The sequence below is a fragment of the Arvicanthis niloticus genome, chromosome 12 (assembly GCF_011762505.2).
Source record: "Arvicanthis niloticus isolate mArvNil1 chromosome 12, mArvNil1.pat.X, whole genome shotgun sequence".
In the NCBI taxonomy this organism is placed as follows: Eukaryota; Metazoa; Chordata; class Mammalia; order Rodentia; family Muridae; genus Arvicanthis; species Arvicanthis niloticus.
The window spans coordinates 15,938,648-15,960,932 of NC_047669.1; the positions used below are offsets into that span (position 1 = coordinate 15,938,648).

A 22,285-nucleotide genomic window follows, 5' to 3' on the forward strand; every position below is an offset into this window, starting at 1 on the left:
TCAAGTAAGTCCCTTCCAGCTCCCGAGCACTGGAAGCCTAGGACCCCGAGCTTCCTCTCTACTGAGGCCAAGGTTGCTTTTTTTCCTAGAAGCTGAGATGTTTCCTGGCACAGAGACCTGCTAAAAACTTGAGGCCTTTCACTTCTTCAGATTTCCTGGTAAAATCCTGGCTAGGGATTTACTTACAATTCTTCCACTAGGGACCCAAACTAACTTTGACAGATCACATAACAAGAAAATGAAACAAAAGGAAGAAGAAATGGGAAGAGATGGGGTGGGAGAGGGAAGGAGAGGGAAAAAAGAAACTATAAACTAAGTCCCATCATATCATATACAAAGTGCCAAAAACTGTTGCTTGAATGAATTAGTCTGAAGCAATCAAATGCATTTTTTAAGATTTATCTTGATTTATGCATATGTTTGTGGGGGTGGGGTATGTGTACATGCACGTGTCTGCAAAGGCCAGAAGATATCAAATGATCGGAACTTGGAATTACCCAAGGTGGTAAGCTGTCTGATGGGTGCTAGGTACCAACATTGGGCTCTCTGAAAGAGCAGCAAACACTCAAAATTATCAAATCTCTCTAGTTCCTCAAAATTGTTTTCTTCCCATGCATGTGTGTTCCCTTTTATTCTTTCTTTGTGCCAGTTTTACAAACAACAGTAGAATTCATCTGTTTCTGCGTTGTACTTTCTTTTGGTTACGCTAGATTTTCTGTCATGTTCAACTTTGTGTAATTGTGTCTTGTAAGATAGCTTATTGTAGTTGACATAAGCTGTAGTCATCTTATTATCTCTAAAGACTATGGCATTTCTTCAGATTGCAGCATAAGCACTGAAGTACAACGTTTGAATCATATTTTGCTGCTGTAGACAACACTATCATGAATCTCTTCGTACAAGTAGGATTAAAATTTTTCTGCCTCATTTTGTGATATTTTTAAATTTCAATGTAAAGGTGGAATTCCTGAATTAAAGAATATAAGAAATACACACACACACACACACACACACACACACACACACACACACACACCCCTACTTAGTTTTCTTGGCCCATTCTCCCAAAGGATTTGCTTATACTTCAAGAGTCATCAATTTTTTTTTTTCAATTCCTTTTAGAAAAACACCATTCAAGCCTTTTTCTGTGTGGGTGAGTCGTTCAATGGCACTCAGTAGAAGAGCAAAACACTCCTAAGAAGGCCTTCACGGCTCACAGTAAAAGTGGCTTCCATTCTTTCCCAATTAGAGGAGGCCTCCTGAAGACACCTTCAGTCTGTCTAAAGGTCTCCTTGTGCATCAGAGAGGCAGGGTCACTTGGCTTCACTTCTACTATTGAAAATAGAAGGGAGCAAATATAGTGCCTCTCGTGACAAGCCCTGGAGCTCAATTGGTGTTTGGCTTTCTATGGAGAAAGATACCAGGAATATTTTTCAGCAGCCTTCAAAGAATTTTTAGCCATTCTCCAAAGAACTTGTCTCAACGAGATCATGCATAGTTTGCAAGAAAATCTTACTAATCCTTGGTGGGGAGTGAAGTGGTTGCTGTAAACAATGATCGTATGTTGAGAATGAGACCCTGACTTTACATACCTACTCACAAAAAAATGATAGGAGCTGTATACTTTACCTCTACAAAGAAGGCCACGCAGAACTGGACAAAGGCTGCCACCAGAATCGAAATTCTCCATGACATTGTTGTTGGGATGAACTGTTGAAAAAAAAAAAAAACTTAGCACCATTATAGGATTCACACTTTATGTTTTGAAAAATTGTTCCTGCTTGTTGTTATTATTTTTTTAATTAAAAAAAATTTTTTTAAAGCATTTCTATATTTGCACTAACACGGAGGTTGGAGGATAGGCATTGGTTTTTCTACTTTGAGATAGGAAAGCTGAAGGGTGCCATTCCTTGTCCAAGTATTGATTCAAAGCCAGCATCTAAATTCAAATGATTCAAATGGACCCTTTCTGGCCTGTGCTCCCTCAAGTAGCCTGATGGGCTGATGGTAATTGTCAGGTACGTCAGTAGAGCAGTGCGGCAGATGACATTTTGGAGCTCATGTGACCTTCCTCGCTTATGCTTGGAAACCCAGGGAAGAGGACGTAACAGAACCATTCTTCTGCCATTCTTACTGATTTCTGTTCTCCTAAAGCAAAACTTACTTGGAACCCATGGCTTTTCTTTTTTCCTCCAGCAAAATTAACTTCTGAGTAAAAATCGTAAGTCATGACAAAAGATTAAAGTTATTTTGACTAAGTATGATGTTTTGAACAAATGTTATTAGCCTCAAATGTCTTCATGCAAGTCTAACAACCTGTACAAAGACTACAGGGTCACAGATGTACCACTAAACATACCTGTTTATTAGCTGTGAGAGCTACATCCCCAGTGAATGGGGAGCTATACAGCTCCATTTCTACCCTCTTTAGGGTTTGAATGTGTAGGAGTCTGAGGTCTATAAACTCAGCACCCTCCAACCTATAGTGTACAGCTCAGTGGTTCTCAACATATGGGTCACGACCCTTTTGGAACACATATCAAATATCCTGCATGTCAGGAACTTATATTAGGATTCATAACAGAAGCAAAATTACAGGTATGAAGTAGCAACTAAATAATTTGATGGTTGTATGTCACCACAACATGAGGAAATGTATGAAAGGGTCGAAGCATTAGGAAGGTTGAGAACCACTGCTCCAGCCATTCATTTTGAATTCTCATCCATATCCCGATATGGGCTGTTTCAAGGCATTACTTGGTCATCTGTTTTCCCCTAGCAGAGACAGCATCTACCCGGGCTTTGAGAAGCAGCACATTGACTTTGGAGAAACTGGGTCATATTCTGGCCTGCTTAGATCTCAGTGCCACTGCCACCATAGTGAAGAAGGCGCTTCTCCATCACCAGCTTGGGAACAATGTCAGTTTGGAATTATTCACTTGAATGGTTGACTTTCTTCACTTCTGAACTATTCAGTGCAGTATCATGCTCCTAAACCAAGCACATCCCGAAGCTCTGTAACTCACAGGATATGGATGGATCGCCTGCGTTTTCATCTCCTAACTATCTCTCCATTGTTGTGTTTTCCTTCCCTTGTTTAATTAATCTGCTTGAAATATCCTTCCAAAGAATCTTCAGTGTCTCCCCATTATTTTGGCGGAGAGTACAAAGCTGGTTGGCTGCCTTGGACAGTGCCTGCCTCCTTCATGCCCCACTGCACAGCACCTGCCTCTGTTGTAAAGACTCTTCTACCTACTCGGTAATGCAAGCCTTGCTTTGAGTTTCATCCCCGTTGCCCCATGTTCTCTGCATTGCCAGAACCAAAGTTATTCTTTGAAATTCAAAAGGTCCTCTGCCCTTTCTCCTGATGCTGAGGAAGTTTTGCCCATCAGAAACAGCCTGACCTGGATAGATCTCAACTAACAAGATCTAGACCCTCACCAACCCATGTTCCTTCCATAAGATCCTGTGGAAGTCACAGTAACAAGAATTCCTCCCTATGTCCTTCAAGCTATATTTCTTTCCCTTCAAACATGGGTTGCGTCAACCACTAGCATCTCAGTGAAGAATGGCTAGTCTTTAAACAAGAACTATGGGCTTACAGCAAGATACTCCTTTCCTTTCTAGACATCTCCCACAAGACTTGGCCAAGAATAGCTTTAATAACTTCCTAATGAATTTACTTTCAAACTAATGGGACCAAATGATGGCCACTCAGATAAGACTTTCTATAGTCAATTTCTGGTATTAGTAAGACTTGCCCAACACTTTTCTTTCGCAATTACATTTAAAATAATCTTTTATTGGTGTGTGTGTGTGTGTGTGTGTGTGTGTGTGTGTGTGTGTGTGTGTTTGTGTGTTGTAGGGGAGCATACATTCTACAAAACACATGTAGATGTCATAGGACAACTTATGGAAGTCAGTCCTCTTCTTCTACTATATAGGTCCCAGGGACTGAACTCTGGTCATCAGGCTTGGTAACAGTCACATTTACCCACTGTGTCTTTTCCCTGGTTCCAAACAAAATTTTAGGCATGAACAGTACAAACATTCTAAAAGGACAGCACCATTAATATGGAATTATATGTGGGATGGAGAAATATCTTCTAAACGATATAAGTTCATGGTGTTTAGTGGGTTAGAGAGTATAGAGTCATGATTGACTTACAAACTGCTATGCAAGCACAGCTTTGGCACATCTGAATCATGACAGATGCATACTGTACACCACTTACCTCCATTTTACGGTATATATCTTGAAAATCAGAAAACAGAATGAAAAGAGTGAGGCCCACAGCAGATGTCAGCAGAAGCGAGAATAAATCTGAAGAAACACCAAACATTATTTTCAGGTGCTAAGAGAATACTTCATAGAACTTGGCACACATTAGCAATTAGTTCATGTTGGGCAAACACTAGACAAATCTTCAGATGTTTTGATAGATCATCATATGTTTTAAAATATGTCCTAATGTTTATATGATAAAGGTGTTATTAGATTTTTAAAAAAATCTCTCCTCTTAAAGATGGAATCAAGTATGTTATAGAAACTTTCATAAGGGAATTATCTTTACTGAGGGTATCTTGGGTAGAGAAATCTTGCCATTATTAGCCCATATGAATGGTTACCAGAGAAGACCTATACATGATCACTACCATCTAGTGAGACATGCATGTTGGGGGAGCATCCAGTCTTGACAGCATCTTGGTCTTCTGTTCCAGGAGAATGAGGTACGAGAACCTGCCACTGACATTCTGAGCTTTCCAGTGTTAGGTCCATCAGCCTTTCTGGACTCTCTGTTTACATTCTGTCCCTTATCCTGGCTTCTGTGCTCTTGGCATTAAGTGCCCTGTGTAGGCAATGTTCCTTCTGTCACGCAACATTCCATATCCCCACAACTTAATGAGCCCAATTCAAATACCACTTTTCTTCAAAATCCCGAATCCTCCCTTACAAAGCTTATCCTGATATGTGTGATCTCGATTGTTCTATCAACGAGGCTTTTACCGCTCAGGAGTGACTATTCCAGGGGCTTTGAGATTCTGATTTGGGAAGGGACATTACAAATAATAAATATGCAAAGCTTCTGGGCTCCTCCCTTCCCATATTCCCAGCTGCTTGACTCAGGATGAATTATGTCAAAATCCCTTATTTTAACCTCCAAAAGCCCACCTGCCTCTGTGTCTGCCCAGATGTCAGCAGACAGTGCCTCTCAAATGTTTTAGACTCAGGTCCCAGTCAGCGCAAGACTTCACTCAGTTTACCATAACAGAGAAACTGTTTCTGAAGACATCTGAACTGCTGTCAGCTTTAAGTACCAGTACCCACCCTTAGCATTTCCCCACTCAGTCTCAAAAGAATAACCACACTTGCTTAGAAAGGGTGAGGCAGAGGTGGGGGAAGAGGGAAAGAGAGAGAAGGCGAGGAGATGAGAGGACGATAGAGGAGAGCTCCCGAATAAAACGATGTGCCCGTAATGGTGATACAAAGATCCCAGGAGACAGCAATGTGGTTTTTGCATTGCTCCTGGTGTAGAATCACTGGGACTCAAAAGCTGATAAAGACAACATAGGCTGTTAGTCCTATTGAAAGCGTGGTCCTCATTAACAACTGGCTGAGTCTTGTGCATTCAGTGTATCCTTTCATTAGTGATGTGCAAAGTAGGCCCTCTCCCTTACTTCAGCTTTTGGTAAAGAAGGCAATGAAGAAATGTGTCTATCCTCCTTGGTTAGCTGCCATTGATAAACCTGAAAGGATGGGACCCTCTGGATGCAAGTACTTTAAGAAGCAAATATCTCACAAACCACTGTAACTTGTTTTCAAATAAGAGAATGGTTGATAATACTTATACTAGTTTACAGGGGAGGGGAGAAGTGTGTACTTTTTCTGTATCTTATCATCATAAAGTTGAACTTATCTCAAACTCTGAAAAGAAAAGCAAAGTTTTTGCTATTTTAAGATGAAATCAGTTATATCATGTATCTTAGTACTGTCAAAAACTTTTGATATAACTCAGAAGTCTATAGTCTGTAATAGTATGTGCATTGGGGCAGGAAAGATAGTTCAGGTTTTAACAGCGTATACCACTCTTACAAAGGACCTTAGTTCAGTCCCCAGCACCAACATAGGGTGGCCCACTACTGTCTGTAACACCAGTTCCTGGAGACCCAGTGCCCTGTTCTGGACTCCATGAACACCTTCATTCACAAGTACACACACTTTACCACATACATATATACATAAATTAAAATTAAATAAATTAAAGTCTGTGTGTATTCCCATTTATCATTATTAGTGACATCAGTGATGTAGCTCAACAAGAAAAGACATTTGCCACTGTCCTGGCTAGTTCTATGCCAACTTGACACAAGCTACAGTCTTCTGAAAGGAAGGAACCTCAGCTGAGAAAATACAGCCATAAGATTCAACTGTAGGGTATTCTCTTAGTGATTGATGAGGGAGGGCCCAGCCCATTGTGGGTGGTGCCATCCCTGGGCTGGTGGTCCTGGGTTCTATAAGAAAGCAGACTGAACAAGCATTGAGAACCAAGTCAGTAAGCAGCAATCCCTCCATAGCCCCTGCTTCAGCTCTTGCATTCAGGACCCTGTCCTGTCTGAGTTTCTGTCCTGACTTCCTTCAATGATGGACTACAATTTGGAAGTGTAAGCCAAATAGACCCTTTTCTCCCTAGCTTGCTTTTTGTTTGTGGTGTTTCATCCCAGTGAGAGAAACCCTGATTAGAACAGCCACCAAACATAATGACTTAAATTTGATCCCCATGGAATCCACTGGCTCCTTCCCACAGGCTGCTGTCCTCCACCAGCACCTGTGCAGTATGGCACACATATGACACCCCCTCCCCAACTGGAGAGAATTTCCAGAAGTGTCTGTCAGATGTCAGTTTTCCTTTAAGCTTCAAGTTCCCATGTTGTAACTCACCTAATTCTAATTCAGTCGGCATGTGTGGAAGTCCCTGTATTCACTACTGCAGTACCAGGTACTGAGAGAATCCTCCTTATAAAATACATTTAATTTGGAAATAAGGACTTTAAGAATTAGCTTTAAACTATAGAGCAAGATCTTAATTTGTTTTGACAATAGCCAAGAGTACTTTCATACACTGCTTCAAAACTGAGAAAAAAGGAGGAACTCAGACACTGACAGGAAATATAAGATCAGAGGAAGCACGATCTCTGATCCTTTGAGAAGACAACTATGCCAAAAAGACTCAAGAACAAAGAGAATTTGAGTAACATAATTGGATGAGACTGTGTTAGCAATAATTGCGCACTTATAACAGAAACAGGAGCTTAGAATATATAGCACTGAAGCAATTTCTCCAAAGTGGGTGTCAGAGGCTAGGCCGTCTAATCACAACTATCAAAACAGACATTTGTGATAGAGCTGAGCTGAACCCCTCCCCTGGGACATATGAAAGAAAGAATGAAAGAAAGAAAGAAAGAAAGAAAGAAAGAAAGAAAGAAAGAAAGAAAGTTATTCAACTCTATCGGAACAAAAGGGAAACCAAATATATGTTTATCAACCATTAAAAGAAACATGAGAAAGAAAATGAAAGCAAAATATGATCCCCCTGTCTCAACAAGTAAAACTCACTATTCTGAAAATTATTATTAGGTCAAAGAAGAAACTAGGTCAAAGTTGCTGGTAGGTAAAAATATAAAGAATGGAATCCAAACTGCAATGACTAGTCTTGAATGCATTTCTGGATTTACAAAGATGAAGAAAGGTACATGGCCCATGAAGTCAACCAACAAAAATCCAAGGAAAGAAGGAAAAACAAACTTTAATAAATAAGGAAAACAATACAGAATTAAAAATCCAAGAGCTATTTTTTTTATCAATCAGCAATAATAATAATAATAATAATAATAATAATAATAATAATAATAATAATAATGCATTTAAGGCAGGAACGAGGACAAGCAATCTGGACCTGAAATGTCCAGCAAAAGATCAGCTGTGGAGGGCGTGGTCTCAGTGCAGCACAGAGGCAGCACCTTCAAGAGGTGCATAGATAACAAGGGCGCTAACCTAATCAATAAATTATTGCACTGATAGGTTCACAGCATAATGACCTTTTGTGAGGTGGAAGAAAATTGGTGAAAATAAGTCATAGTTGGTGAAAACACAGCCATAGTTTGCAGGACCATATTACTTGAAGGGTATATTTTGCCCTGGGTTCTCTTTCTCCCTATCCATTCCTTTCCTCAAGCACAGCGCACCCCCACCCCCAGCTTGTCCACTCTTGCTCTCTTTCCTGCATCCTGACTTACAAAAGATGAACAACTTTCCTTCACCATGTGTTCCCTGTCCTTCTCTCTCTCTCACACTCAAGTCCCAGACACAATCGAGCCACTTAACCATGGACTGAAACCTCTGAGATTATGAACCAGCATGAGGCTTTCCTGACTGAAAATTGTCCCCCTACTCTAGGCATTTTCTCACAGTGAATGAAAGCTGGTTAAGACAGATTTAAGTATAATCAAGATAATTATAATACAATAGTGAGAGTCACAGAAAGTACTTAAAATTTTAAGAAAATTCTACCCCAAACTCTATGATAAAGTTTGGTAATATAAATTAAATGGTATTGTATGGGCAAAAATAAGTTATTTAAAACAGTACAACCTGAATCAAACCTTAAAAAACCATTTCAAAGGAAGGATTTAGAGCCAAGTAATTTACTGCTATCTTTTTGTAAGTTGTCAAGGAACAAATCATTCCTATTTATTAAAATCTTTATAGAGGAAAAAAAAAGTCAGGTTTTAAGTCTAAAATTGAAACCTAACAAAAATCTACCAAAAAAGCTGAAAAATACAGCATCAAAGGTAGGTCTTCAAAGAGCTACAAAATTCAATTTAGTAAAAGTTTTAACTACAAGTTAGTAGGATATTCTCAAGTATATGGTTTAATGACAAAAAATATTAATATAACCCATCTGTAGCATTGGATAAGAAGATACAGAAAGAGTACTTATGTGGTAGATGATATGAAGGCATTTGTTGAGGTTTGTCTCTTATACTAAATTTTAAAATCTTTCTTGAATGATGCAAACAAAGGGGTATTTTCTTTACATAATAGGACCTTTCCATGACCATCTCACCAACAGCCAAAAGTACATTTAAAAACAATTTACGGAAAAATTACTACACGTGTTGTTATCAAAGTGTATATTTATCTACTAGCCTGATATTATCTAACATTGTCCTGAATTCTGGATTTCATTCCTTCGAAAACATAGGTAGATATTTAATTGTTTAAAAAAAGAAGGAATATTTCTGTTTGCAATTAATTACAATTAAATGAATTACTATTTTTCTAAAGCATTCAATTCTCAAGGATTAACAACAAAGGTCAGGAAGGATTCTGGGTAGAAAGTGAAAGTGACCCTATACCTTTCTCATCTCACAATGACATTCGGTTATAAATACAGAAAGAAAAGTAAGTAGGACTAGGTTCTTAACTGTACAGACCCTATAATAGAAAAACCTACAGATATTAATGGATAAGTAAAAGAAATGTGACCAAAGGCAGGGTGTGGTGTATTTTGCTTATGAAATATCCCCCATCAGCTCACGCATATGAACTCTCGGTGCAGCTAGTGGGCACTTCTTTAGAATGTTGTGGAACCTTTGGAAGGTGAAGCACTATGAGATGAAGTGGGTCCGTAGGGCAGGCCTTGAGGTATAGCTATAGTGCTGGCCCACTTGTTGTCAACCTGACTTCCTGCCTGCAATCACAGCATGGCCAACCATCTCATGCTCCTGTCATTGTGCTTTCCTTGCCATGATGAACTGTGTCACTGCATACTGTAAGACAAATAAAGGCTTCCCCTGTTAGGCTGCCTCTAGTCCCATCCTTAGTCACAAGAACAAGAAAACAACAAACAACTGTGGAATGCTCCTGTCTCTGAAGATTGAACTAGGTCAAGGTGTAAATTCTTGCCAAAGTGTCAAGATCCCAGGTGAGAAATTTTGAAGCTGGACAATTCTACAATTCATCTGGAAGAAAAAACATGAAATGAGATGGTGTAAAATATGAGGAGGGAGTGTACCACCCATATGCTGCGTGCTAAATAAACCAGAAGACTATAATTGCTAAAGTGCCATTGTATATCAGTGGAATAGAAGAGACTGTGGCAGCAGATTAGCTCTACACAGATATATAATATATGAAGGCAACACAGATTTACAGAGTCTACTATAAATTATCTATAATGAAGCAATAACTTACATGAACATTGATATGATGAAGCTAGTGTTATTCTCAGTGGGGGAGTAAGTGAATGAAAGGAATATTAGATGTTCAGTGGTGCAAAAATATGTCAAAAACATTGATTAATTGGGTAAACTAAAACAACCCACACAGTAAACATACCATGTTGTATTAAATTTTAAAAAGCATTAGAACATTTGAAAAATAAGTAAGAGTAATCTCTTCTGTTTTGTAATTAGGAAAAAAACCCTTCTGTACATAAAGGCAATGAGAAAAAAAATAACTACAAAGGAATAAACAGCTTACACAGATAAATAATGAGAGTAGCAGAAATCCAATATGAGAATAGATTAAAACGTACGCAGACAAGTCATAGATGACATGGTTAATAATACAGATCTATATTTCTCTTCACTGAAGATAAAAATGCAAATTAAAATGAAATGAAATACCCTGCTTTAGAAACTCTAGGCAGATCAGCAAAATTTTGTTTTTAGTCTAGCACTTACATATCACTTCCCAGCTCTACTGTTATGAAATGACCCTCTAAAAAGCAACTGATACCAATAAAAATTACTGTAAATACTCAGGAAATCAATTTAAATCATATCACAAAAGCTGAAACATGTTCACCAAATAATTGGACCTGTTGTCTTAAGGAACTCGGAGGCCAGTTGAAATGATTTATTGGAGTTTTGTTTTGCCTTGTTTTTTTTTTTTTTTTTTTTTTTTTTTTTTTTTTTTTGCTTCAAAATCACCATGTAGCCCAAAATGACCTGGAACTCCCATGCTCCTGCCTCCACCTCCTCAGTGCTAGGACTGGAGACACGAGGCCCCACTCCTGGTTTTATGTGATATTGAGGATTAAACTCAGGGTTTTGTGAATGTGAAGGAAGCACTCTAGTAACTAAGCTACTTCCCCATGCAGTGTGAGTAGCTTTGACATGGACTTATTTATAATGCTGACACAGCAAAGCCAGCTGAGTGGTAGACAAGATGCCCACATGTCTCAATCTCCTACGGTTCTGCTTGAGCTGGCATAATTACTAACAGTATCTGCTTCCACCCACAAAAGTGTGGAAGGGCATACTACAGTTTGCTTGTTTATTTCTCCCTAGAGGTCTTGATAGTAGCTACAAATGTTTTACTTTGGGTTTGGCTTTATTCTAGTTAGAAGAATGTATTGGAGAAGTAAGGCATTTTAAAAAGCACATTTTATAAATGTGGGGGCATTCCTATGTGTTGCAGTAGACCTTTTACATAAAATGTTTTACTTAACTCTCACAATGTAGAACCGTGAAAGGACAGCATGGTTTCTGGTCGAGCACTGGCTAGAGATGGCCAGAGACCCAGCAGATTGGAGACCTCACTGGTTTCCCTGCAAGGGACAGCATGCATTTAGCCTTGCTCTCAGATTCTAGGCTCCTGACATAAGGCCAAAGACCTCCATCAATCCGTGCCTTTCAGGCACTTAGGACAACCCTCTACAGCCCTTCTCAGAGAGATTTGTGGCCATTGGTCACAGGAAGAGGGCATGACTACAGGCTGCAGAGCCTCAAGATATCTCCATATTCATGAGATATCTAAAGACCAGAGGGCGTAGCCAATTAAGCATTCCTTCCCAGACCCTCCTCCTACTTGCAGAAAGTATTTAACCTCAGGCCTGCCCTGAGAACACAGAGTACAGCTTCACCCAATTTCTGCCATGACAAACACTTTAAAACCATGGACTACCTCTCATCTTTGGGGCCCGCCATGGGGAACCATGGAGAAGGTCTTCAACTACCGAGCCACCATCTAATTTCCCACCGACGACCATTCTACGTTCCAGCAACAGAGGCAGCCCATTCAAGGGAGCTAGCAGAGCCAGCCATGACCCAGCCAAACAAGTTGCTGTGACCAAGAGTCTCATTCCCAGTGGGGCACACCTTTGGAGCTTGTGTTCTCCCCCTCACCCCTTTTCAGCTGCAGGTTGATCCAGCCCATATGCCCTGTCTCTCAGCAGTACCTGGGAGCCCAAGGGCTGAGACCACTTGGTCTCCAGCTAGCTTGGCCCAGGGACCTTCAACCCAAGAGCTCTGGCCCACAGAGAGGTCTCAGACTGTGTTCTCCCCATGCTCAAGGTGGAGTCCCGAAGCTTCTCACAGCCCAACACCCACCCAGCATGCATGGAGTGAACTCAGTCGAGTTCCCATGTCTCTGCCACCCTGAGCCACCACGGCCCAGCCCCTTGGGGCAGCAGACACGCGGGACTCACAACTCAGCCCAACAGAACCCACACCCATGCCCATGAGCACACACCACAACCCAACATCACAAGACTGGGGGGGGTCACATAATAATATTCCCATTCTACAGATGAGACAATAGAGGCATGAACAACTTAATGTAACTGTCTCACCATTACGAAGATGCTAAGAGGTAAACTTGGGAAGTTCCTTAAAAGCCACCTTCATATAAAACCAGACACATCGATTATAATATAATAGATGAGAAAGCTGTAAATAGCCTTGAACACATCAGCACTGGGAAAACTTCCTGAACAGAACATCAATGGCTCAGGCTCTAAGATCAAAAATTGGTAAATGGGACCTAATGAAACTGAAAAGCTTCTGTAAGTCAAAGGACACTATCAATAGTACAAAATACAGATTGGAAAAAGATCTTCACTAACTTTACATCCAAGAGAGGGCTGATATTCAAAAAAATATATAAAGAGTTCAAGAAGTTAGCGTCTAGCAACCAAAATAACTCAACTAAAAATGGAGTATAGAGCTAAACAGAGACTTCTCAACAGAGAAATCTCAAATGACAGAGAAGCACTTAAAGAAATGTTCAACATCCTTAGTCACCAGGGAAGTGCAAATCAAAACCAGGCTGAGACTCCACCTGACACCAATCAGAATGGCTAAGATCAAAAACAAACTTAAGGAACAGCACACGTTGGCAAGGATATGGAGAAAGAGGGACACTCCCCCTTTGCTGTTGGGATTGCAAACTGGTACAACCAATCTGGAAATCAATCTGGAGGTTCCTCAGAAATTTGGAAATAGTTCTACCTAAAGACCCAGTTATACTGCTCTTGGGCATATATCCAAAAGATGCTCCAGCAATACTAAAGAAAATGTGCTTCACTATGTTCATAGCAGCCTAATTTATAATAGCCAGAAGCTGGAAAATACCCAAATGTCCTTCAACCAAAGAATGGATATAGAAAATGTGGTTAATTTACAAAATGGATTACTACTCAGCTATTTAAAACAAGGACATCATGAAGTTTGCAGGCAAATGGATGGAACTAAAAATTATTATCCTGAGTGAGGTAACCCAGATCTTAAAGGACATGCATGGTGTGTACTCACTGAGAGTGTATTTTAGCCAAAAAGTACAGACTACATGATACACTCCACAGACCCTAAGAAGTTAAACAAGAAGGAAGACCCAAGAGAGGATGCTTCGATTCCACTTAGAAGGGGGAACAAAATAACTATGGGAGGCATAGGGAGGGAGGGATCAGGGTAGGAGAGGAGAAGAGAGGGGAAGAGGAAAGGGAGTCATGATTAGGTGAGGGGGCAAACAGGAGAAAAGCCCAGAGGACCAGGAAAATGAATGGAAATATGTTGCTGCCAAGGCTGGGAGGTAGGAATGGAAGAAAACCTCTAGAAAGTCCTAGAGACCTGGGATGTGAGAGGCTCTCAGAATTCAATGTGGGTGACCAAAGTTGAAACGCCCAACAGTGGGGATATGGAACCTGAAGGGACCATCTCCAGTAGTTAGACGGCATCCCTAGTGTAAGGATGGTGACACCAACTCACCTTTAAAATTTTTTACCCAAAATTATTCCTGCCTAAAACAGATACAGGAAGAAAAATGGAACAGAGGCTGAAGGAAGGACTGGGCAGTCACCAAACCCTGACATTATTACTGATTCTCTGTTGTGCTTGCAGACAGTAGCCTATCCTGGCTGTTCTCTAAGAGGCTCTTAGCAGCATCTGACTGAGACAGATGAGGATACTGACAGCCAACCATTGGACTGAGGTTGGAGACCCCTACAGAAGAGTTAGGGGGAAGGATTGAAGGAGCTGAAGGGTATGGCAATCCAATAAGAAGACCAACAATGTCAACTAACCTGGACCCCCTGGGATCTCCCAGAGACTAAGTCACCAACCAAAGGGCACACAGGGGCTGGTCCGAGGCTCCTAACACATGTTTAGCAGAGGACTGCTTTGTCTGACCTCAGTGGGAGAGGATGGCCTAACTCTATGGAGACTTGACATCCCAGGGAAGGGGGATGCCACAGGAGAGACACTTTCAGAGGTGAAGGGAAGGGGGACAACATTTGAGATGTAAAAATCTAATAATTTTTAAAAAAAAATCTCTTGACATATAAGCTTATGTACGGAATGGTTCTTGATGACCGTTGATTCATTTAACAATTTAATAATGACTGTGCATCCTCAAATGAGCAGCTCTCCCATGGCTCTCCCATCTAAGACTATTTTAGTCAGTTACCACGCCAGAGAGATGCAAAATTTCATTTGCTGGTAAACTGTGACTCTGAGAAGGGAGAGGGAACAGAAAAAGACTGAGAATGGACACCTAAGCTATGCACACTTACAGTTTGTGTAGATGGGTTTCCGAAATGGCTTTCCCTTAGAAAAAATAAATGCTGCTGAGATGCAGTTGAAGGTGACGATGGGCCACAAAGTGGTACCCTCGAAACTTAGCACAGAAGCAGGAACCAGAGTTGCATTTCCAGTCCAGTTTTGCTCCAAACTCGTGTTGGTTGAGAAATTACTTTGGTTGGCCAGAAAGCATTCACTATGAAAGAATTTCGAGCATTATGAAAAATTTCTATGCTTTTTTTTTAATTTTTCATTTAGTAGGTAACAAAGTAATTTAATTACTACCAGGTGGCTTCAGCTTTCAACCTGTTCCACCTGGTGGCTGACACGACATATCTTGTTTACTTCTTATAATGACAAAGCAGAAACAAAATTGAGAAGAAATCAAGACCATCCCCTGTCTGTCTCCTGTGTAGAGCACATAATCTGTCTTGAGAGGCCTTGGGTGACAATTTCTATGGAATTCATGTCAAATCAAATAGTAAACGTATTGAGTGAATAGAATATGTATTTATGTATCTGTTTTAGTGCATGTGTGTGATTAGGTATTTATGTATGTGTATGTTTGTGGATATAGTTATAAATGTGTGTGTGTGTGTGTGTGTGTGTGTGTCTGTATATGTCTCTCTGTGTGTTTAGGGTTATGTGTGTATGTTTGTAGATATGGGTGTGAATGTGTGTATGTATCTCTCTCTTTCTGTGTGTGTGTGTGAGAGTGAGTGTGTGTATATGTGTGTGTTCTCTTTCATTTATTGATGTAAGCCTCATGACTTATACCCTGAGTTGTAACCCTATTCCACTGTCTCTGTAAGTAGCTAAGGAATTGTAGTAATGACCTAACATAGCCTTTCTGATTGGGAGGTATCTTTGACTCTAGCATACTAACAAGGTAAGCTCTGACTTCTCAGCCTGATTTAGAAGATGTTCTGTCCTCAACCTTGCTTTCTAGTCTTATCTTTCACCAAGCTCCCTACCAATACTCTCTATTCTCCTAACAAAATATCTGCTTTTCCCAAAATACTGCATACTTTCTAAGTTGGATGTACAGTTCTCATTAATTGCACTATTATTTATTCTTCGACCCTCATTATTTCTAACTTTGCACGAGACTGAATACTAGTCCCCTCCCTGTTCTTTCCTCTTGTTGCATTTAGCTCACTATTTTGGAATTCTTTTGTTGAGATATTTTTATTTTCATCCACATATTAAGAGTTTGTGTGTGTGTGTGTGTTTGTATTAGTTAATTTACAGTTTTTTGACATCTGGCATAGTGGGATTATACAGTATTTACTCAGCAAAATTTGTTTTTAAGATCTAGGCTTTGTCAGGTCTGATTGACCTATTTGTAATGTTCTTTCTTTTTACAATACTAAAAACCTGAAAATTGGATTTTGTTGGCTCTCTTGTTTAGCCTGAAACTTTTAAGTTCATCTTTGACATCTTATACATATAATTTATTTTCCAAATGTGACATCAAATGTGAGGCTTCTTTTTCTTTTCTTTTTGAAATCGTGTGCTGGCTAGTTTTACATCATCTTGGCACAAGCTAAATCCTTTCAGAAGAAAGAACTTCAATTGAGAACATGCCTTTATCGAATTGGCCTGTAGGCAAGTCATTTTTACAATTGGTGATTAAAATGAAAGGGTCTAGTCCATTACAGGTAGTGTCATCCCAGGATAGGTGGTCCTGGATCGTATAAGAAACCAGGCTAAGGAGCAGGCTATAGAAGGAGGCCAGTAAGCTCTATAGTTTCTGCTTCAGTTCATGCCTCAAGTTCCAGCCCTAACTTCTCTTAGCAATAGAGTGTTCTCTTAGCATTATAAGCAAAAGTAAGCCCTTTCCTCCCCAAGTTTCCTTTGGTCACTGTATTATATAACAGCAATCGAAACCCTAACAAAGGCAGAAAGTATCTTGCTACATAGCCAAAATTGGCATTGAGCTCACTATCTTCCTGCCTTAGACTCCCTTGTGCTGAGATAATAGGTGAGCATCACCATGCCCCGCTAGGTTTAATTATTACTATCTTGGGGTCTATAAGATCTATAAATGTGCTTTGTATATGTAGTAGATGGTCAGTTTGCTAAACAATGTTTGCAAAGAGCCAGCTCAGATTCTTGAGGTGGATGGATAGGCTCGATGGCCTGGATTCCAGAGCTTAACACTAAAAAGTGTGTAACTCTGTCCAATCACATTATAGATAAGGAAGGTGAGAGCTAGCTTGGTGCACATAGTGATAGAACCAGGGCCATCTTGATTTGCTGGCCATGTTTCTATGCCTCCACCCTGTGTTCTCCTGTTTCCAACCACAGTTCTTCATTGTGTGTATTTGCTCCAAATTAGGGAAGCATTTGCTTCTGGAACTCTACAGGACCATAATATCCCAAGTCATACTTGAATTGCTGACTTTGGAGTCTAAATGAAGTTCTTATACATCACATGCTGGCTCTCTGCTTATGTTTCTATGTTCTGGGGATCTGATGCCATTAGACTCATAGTAGAGTATACATGCCCAAGTTCAAAAGGAGAATATTTCCACAGAGAGAATAAAGCTTGAGTTTATGTATTGCCTATAGCTGTTTCTGTACAACAGCAACATCATTAACTAGTTGTAACAGACACTATCCTCCTCAGAAAGCCAGAGATGTTATTCTCTCGCTTGGGACACTGAGTGTTTCCCAAGCCCTGGTCTACATAAAATCCATGCCCCAAGGAATAGACACATTCACAGTCAATCAGCTCTCAGATCATCTCATTATCAAGCAAGGTTACAGACCTTTCCTGCCAATCCCACATGCTCACCTAGCATGCCATCCATTAAATATGTTCTGTTCTATCATTTATGATTTTCAGTATAAAAGCATTATTTCTGTTAGTTAAAATTTGGGTTTCCTGTTGATATCAAGTCAAACAATGTGACTTGGAGCTGCTTATATCACTCCCAGAAAGGAAACTTAAGGAAATCAACTCACCTGTATTTGTAGACCTCACAGTACCAAGGCTGCTGTTTCACCGAGAGAAATGTAGACACTAGCACAATGCAGGTGAAACAAGAATTCATGAAGACCGAGAGTAGCAACTGAGGGGAAAGCAGTTGTCCTGCTGGTCTGTATGGAGCCAACTTCGGGTAGGCATGGTTTATGCTCACTGAAAGACATGGACATCTTTTTCCTTTACAAGTTCACATTTCAGGATAGAATTTGAGATGCATACCACTTGAGTCTCTGAGGAAGATCCAGCTTGAAAAAACACTAACTGAAGGTTTATACCTAATCAAGCCCATTGCATATTCATTTCTACCAACCTTCATCTGCTCTATGCTTTGGTTTCACTTTCAGGAGTAAAACATAATGAGCTGAAAGGTCCTGTAATTGAAAGGTCCTGTAATTGATAGACTTACCGTATCACATGACATCCATCCCCTCTCTCCTCCCCCATGGACTCAGAAGGGATGGTATATAAAATAAGATGAGCAGAACCAATATCTCTCATGAAAGACTGGAAAGTGGACACTTGCGATGAGGGGTTAAGTAGTCATCGCTCCTGACTAATCTGTATATGTGAATTAATCTATATGCTATTCAATCAACAGCATCCAAGCACTTCAGGGTGCCAGGCACAGTGACAGATGTTCAAGGCATGCTCAGTTCCTTCTGGATACACATGTTGGGAGGATCGTTACTACACATTCCATTTGGTTTGGTGAAGGAGGCAGGGTCATCAAAATCTGTTTTTTTGGATACCAGTGTTAAAATATACTGCATTTTCAGTCTTACAGTTTGTCATGTATAGTGGTTGGGAATGAAAAAAAAACCTCCATCCTTCTTAGATGCTTCGTGCTCTAACAAGCTAATGAGCATGGATTCTTCTCTGCCTTTCCAGACTTTGCAAGACAGTGCAGGGAAGAGACACGAAGAGCTAACAATTCATAACATGTCATTTAAAGAGTCACATCAGTCCTGCTTTAACCCTTATCATTCGATTCGTCACCTCGTTTCCTTCCTTGGCTTGTTTCTTTTCAATTTTTAAAAATTTAGAGCACATTTACTTCGGCTACTGCCCATGTATGTAGAGGTGGGGTGGCAATGAATTGATGTAAACTTTGTGATAATAAAACTGAAAAGAAAATTTCTGTTCTCTATGCGACCTGGGATAATGATGCAAACTTTCTGGGGCTTCAGATTTTCATGTAAAGTAAAGGCATGATGTAATGTTTAAATGCAACTCAAAGACCTAATTAATTTGTTCTAAACCTCTATGACTTCCTAAGGCATCGGGGTTATATTCCAATATGTGTTCTCCCAGCAGAGCGTTAGACATTGTGGAATATGCAAGGCCACTCTGCCCTCTGAGTCCAGTGGACACACAGAGACTGTATCTATTATCAAAAAATACAATGGGCACAAACATACTAATTTAGAGTGCAGTTTGAGTCTATATCCATTTAGCAAAATAATGGTAGGAGGGTTATCCTAGGGCCTGTGAGTTTCTCAACCATGAGTTCTTGGTCGTATTTACAGTACCAGGCATGCATTCCTTCCTGTGGAATGGTCCTTAACCACAAGCAGAGTGTGGTTGGTTATATCTATAACGATTGTACCACTACTGCACTCATGGACACATCCTGCCACACCAATCATTATTGTAGTTCACAAATGTCACAGCTGGCTAAGAGTTATTGATGAGTTTTCTTTCAACAGTTTATATAGCATTTTTCAGTACTAGAAAAGCTAGCTATTAAGGAGGAAGATCCTTTCTTTGTATCATGTTGATTTCCTTATGTCCTATGACCGAAATGTCCTGTGCATCTTGAACAATGAGTTTTTACCATCAAGGTGTTGTGGATAACCAGAGCAATGGCAATGGCTTCTGTTGTTTGGACATTTCTAACTGACAAACTGAGAACTATGTACATAATATTTCTAACTGACAAACTGAGAAGTGTGTGCATAATATGTGTGTGTGTGTTTGTGTGTGTGTGTGCATGCATAATATGTGTGTGTGTTGGAAGCTTATAAAATAGTGAGTTTGCATATGGCTTTTCAAGCATCTTTAGTGTTAATGATCTCTTCTTCCACCACTTCCTCTGCTCTAACTTCCCATCTACCCTGCATCCTCCCTTTCATTAGTGTCTCTCTCAGTCCTCATCAGGGAATTTTCTTTCTTTCTTTTTTTTTTTTTTTTTTCTGAGACAGTGTTTCTCTGTGTAAGCCTGACTGTCCTGGAACTCACTCTGTAGACCAGGCTGGCCTCGAACGCAGAAATCCGCCTGCCTCTGCCTCCCAAGTGTTGGGATTATAGGCGTGCACCACCACCGCCCGAGGGAATTTTATTTGTGAATGGTTAACTCAGAGACTCACAACTGCACAAGGTGCAGAGAATATGTGGCATGTCCAACCACCAATGAGACATCTATATTCTGTCCCATCCCACCCCCAGGGTTCAGGGACTACCATAGAAGAGGGTGGTTGAAAGATTGTTCAGAACCAGAGGTCTGGTAGAGACTGAAACAATGTCTTTTGGATCTGACAGGTCATTACACTTATAAATTTCTAGCACCTGTGCTATATAAATAGTATATAATTACATAAGATCAAGACAACATTATAGCATTCAAAGGAGAGAAGCTCATGAGGTCATACCGTTAACCAAGGAGTCATTGACAGTTTGTATGGCTTCTAATGAAGAATCAGTGTTTCTGAAGGATATTGCCTATGGTTGGCTGGTCGCAATCAAATGAATGACCTTGCACCCAGGAATATGCACAGATTGGACTTGATGAGCTAATTTTTAAAGAAAGACATAAAGGAGGGAAGTGGAGGATGGGTCTGGAAGATGTCACAAAGAGGGGAAAAATATAATAAAAAGACATTGCATGAAATAAAAAGAAATTGCTTAAATAAAATAGTTTGTTTTTTTTTTTTTAAATTGTTTTAATTTGTTCCTAGTTTCTCAGATATAATCCTTGACACTTTCTGGGTAAGATGAACATCTTTCTTTTTCATAAAGGGCCCCAACAGTTTATGCTAAGATGACTGATAGTAGGGGTTGAAGAGATGGCTCAGTAGTTAAGAGTACTTGTTGTTTCTGCAAAGGACCTAGGTTCAGTTCCCAGAACACACATAGTGGTTCACAGCTGTCTATAACTCCAGTTACAGAGGATCTGATCCTCTTCAGGTCTCTGTGGGTTGTGATGTGTTTATAAAAGAATAGACATATAGAATATGTTCTATGGGTGTGTCGGTGAGGTATGGGGGAAGGGGATGTCTCAGTGGGCCCATGCCGAGGCATCCCTTCTCCCTGAGGAACCAGCCACATGACAGTATAGTATAGAATAGAGTTTATTCAGGGCATGGGGAGAGGAGTTAAGAGGGTAGTAGAGGGAGAGAGAGGGAGAGAGAGAGAGAGAGAGAGAGAGAGAGAGAGAGAGAGAGAGAGAGAGAGAGAGCAGTCATGACCACATGGAAAGGTGGAGGAGGAAAGGGGGAAGGGGCAAGGGGACAGAACAGGAGATCAAGAGAGCCAGAGAGTAAGAGAGCAAGAGGGGGAGGAGGAGGCAAGCAGCCCCTTTTAGAGTGAGCCAGGCCTACCTGGCTGTTGCCAGGTAACTGTGGAGGTGAAGATTAGACAGAATGCTAACAGGTTGTAGGCAAACATGTGGTGCACATTCCTAGATGCAGACATGCACTCACACACACACACACACACACACACACACACACACACACACACACAATAAATCTAAAAGTAGTTTTTAAAAGATGGTGGTGGTTTTGAAGAGAATTGTTGCTCACAATGTTATGCAGGAATAGAGATTGCTACAACCTTACAGACCAGCTATAAAATTGGGCTTCAGACCACAAACCTGGAAGTGAAGAGGAGCTAAAGGTTGAGTCCATCCTTGTAGCAAATGATTCAATCAGTTATGTTTAGATAATGAAACCTCAGTACAAACTCTAGACTTGGAAACGTAGTTGGACTCTGGTTGGCAGGATTCTGTACATAATCACGTGTGTGTGTGTGTGTGTGTGTGTGTGTGTGTGTGTGTGTGTGTGTAGTGAAGCACCCTTATTCCACAAGGGAAGGACAATAGAAGTAATTCATGATCCTTCCCAAAATTTGTCCCCTGCGTCTCTCCCCTTGACTAATTCTAGCTTGTATCATTTTTCTATTAATAAAACTGTGGTAATAAATATACTTGCACTGGTTCTGTGGATCAGCAAATCACTGAATACGAGGTAGAAGGTAGTAGAGCCCCTAAACTGTAGGTAGCTAGTCAAAATGAAGATGGTTTAGGAACCCCAACACTTATCTCTGATGTCTGAAGTGAAGCTATTCTTGAGGTTTTGGCCTCAACCTGTGATATTTGGTCTACCTGTGGGAAGCTGATGTCAGAAGTCACTATCTGGGTACACTCAGAAGGGG

The 22,285-nt window shown here is 40.4% G+C and overlaps 1 protein-coding gene across 4 annotated transcripts in view; it reads right to left on the bottom strand.

Moving 5' to 3' along the window:
• Positions 1 to 22,285, bottom strand: part of Atp13a5 (ATPase 13A5) — a 130,435-nt gene that overhangs the window by 991 nt on the left and 107,159 nt on the right. For all 4 annotated transcript variants that reach the window (XM_034515275.2, XM_076942759.1, XM_076942758.1 and 1 more), the window contains 4 exons: positions 17,833 to 18,007; positions 14,856 to 15,058; positions 4,236 to 4,324; positions 1,630 to 1,710 (listed from right to left, as the gene is read on the bottom strand). In XM_034515275.2, the coding sequence (XP_034371166.1) occupies positions 1,630 to 1,710; positions 4,236 to 4,324; positions 14,856 to 15,058; positions 17,833 to 18,007 (548 nt within the window). The remainder of the gene's footprint in view (positions 1 to 1,629; positions 1,711 to 4,235; positions 4,325 to 14,855; positions 15,059 to 17,832; positions 18,008 to 22,285) is intronic.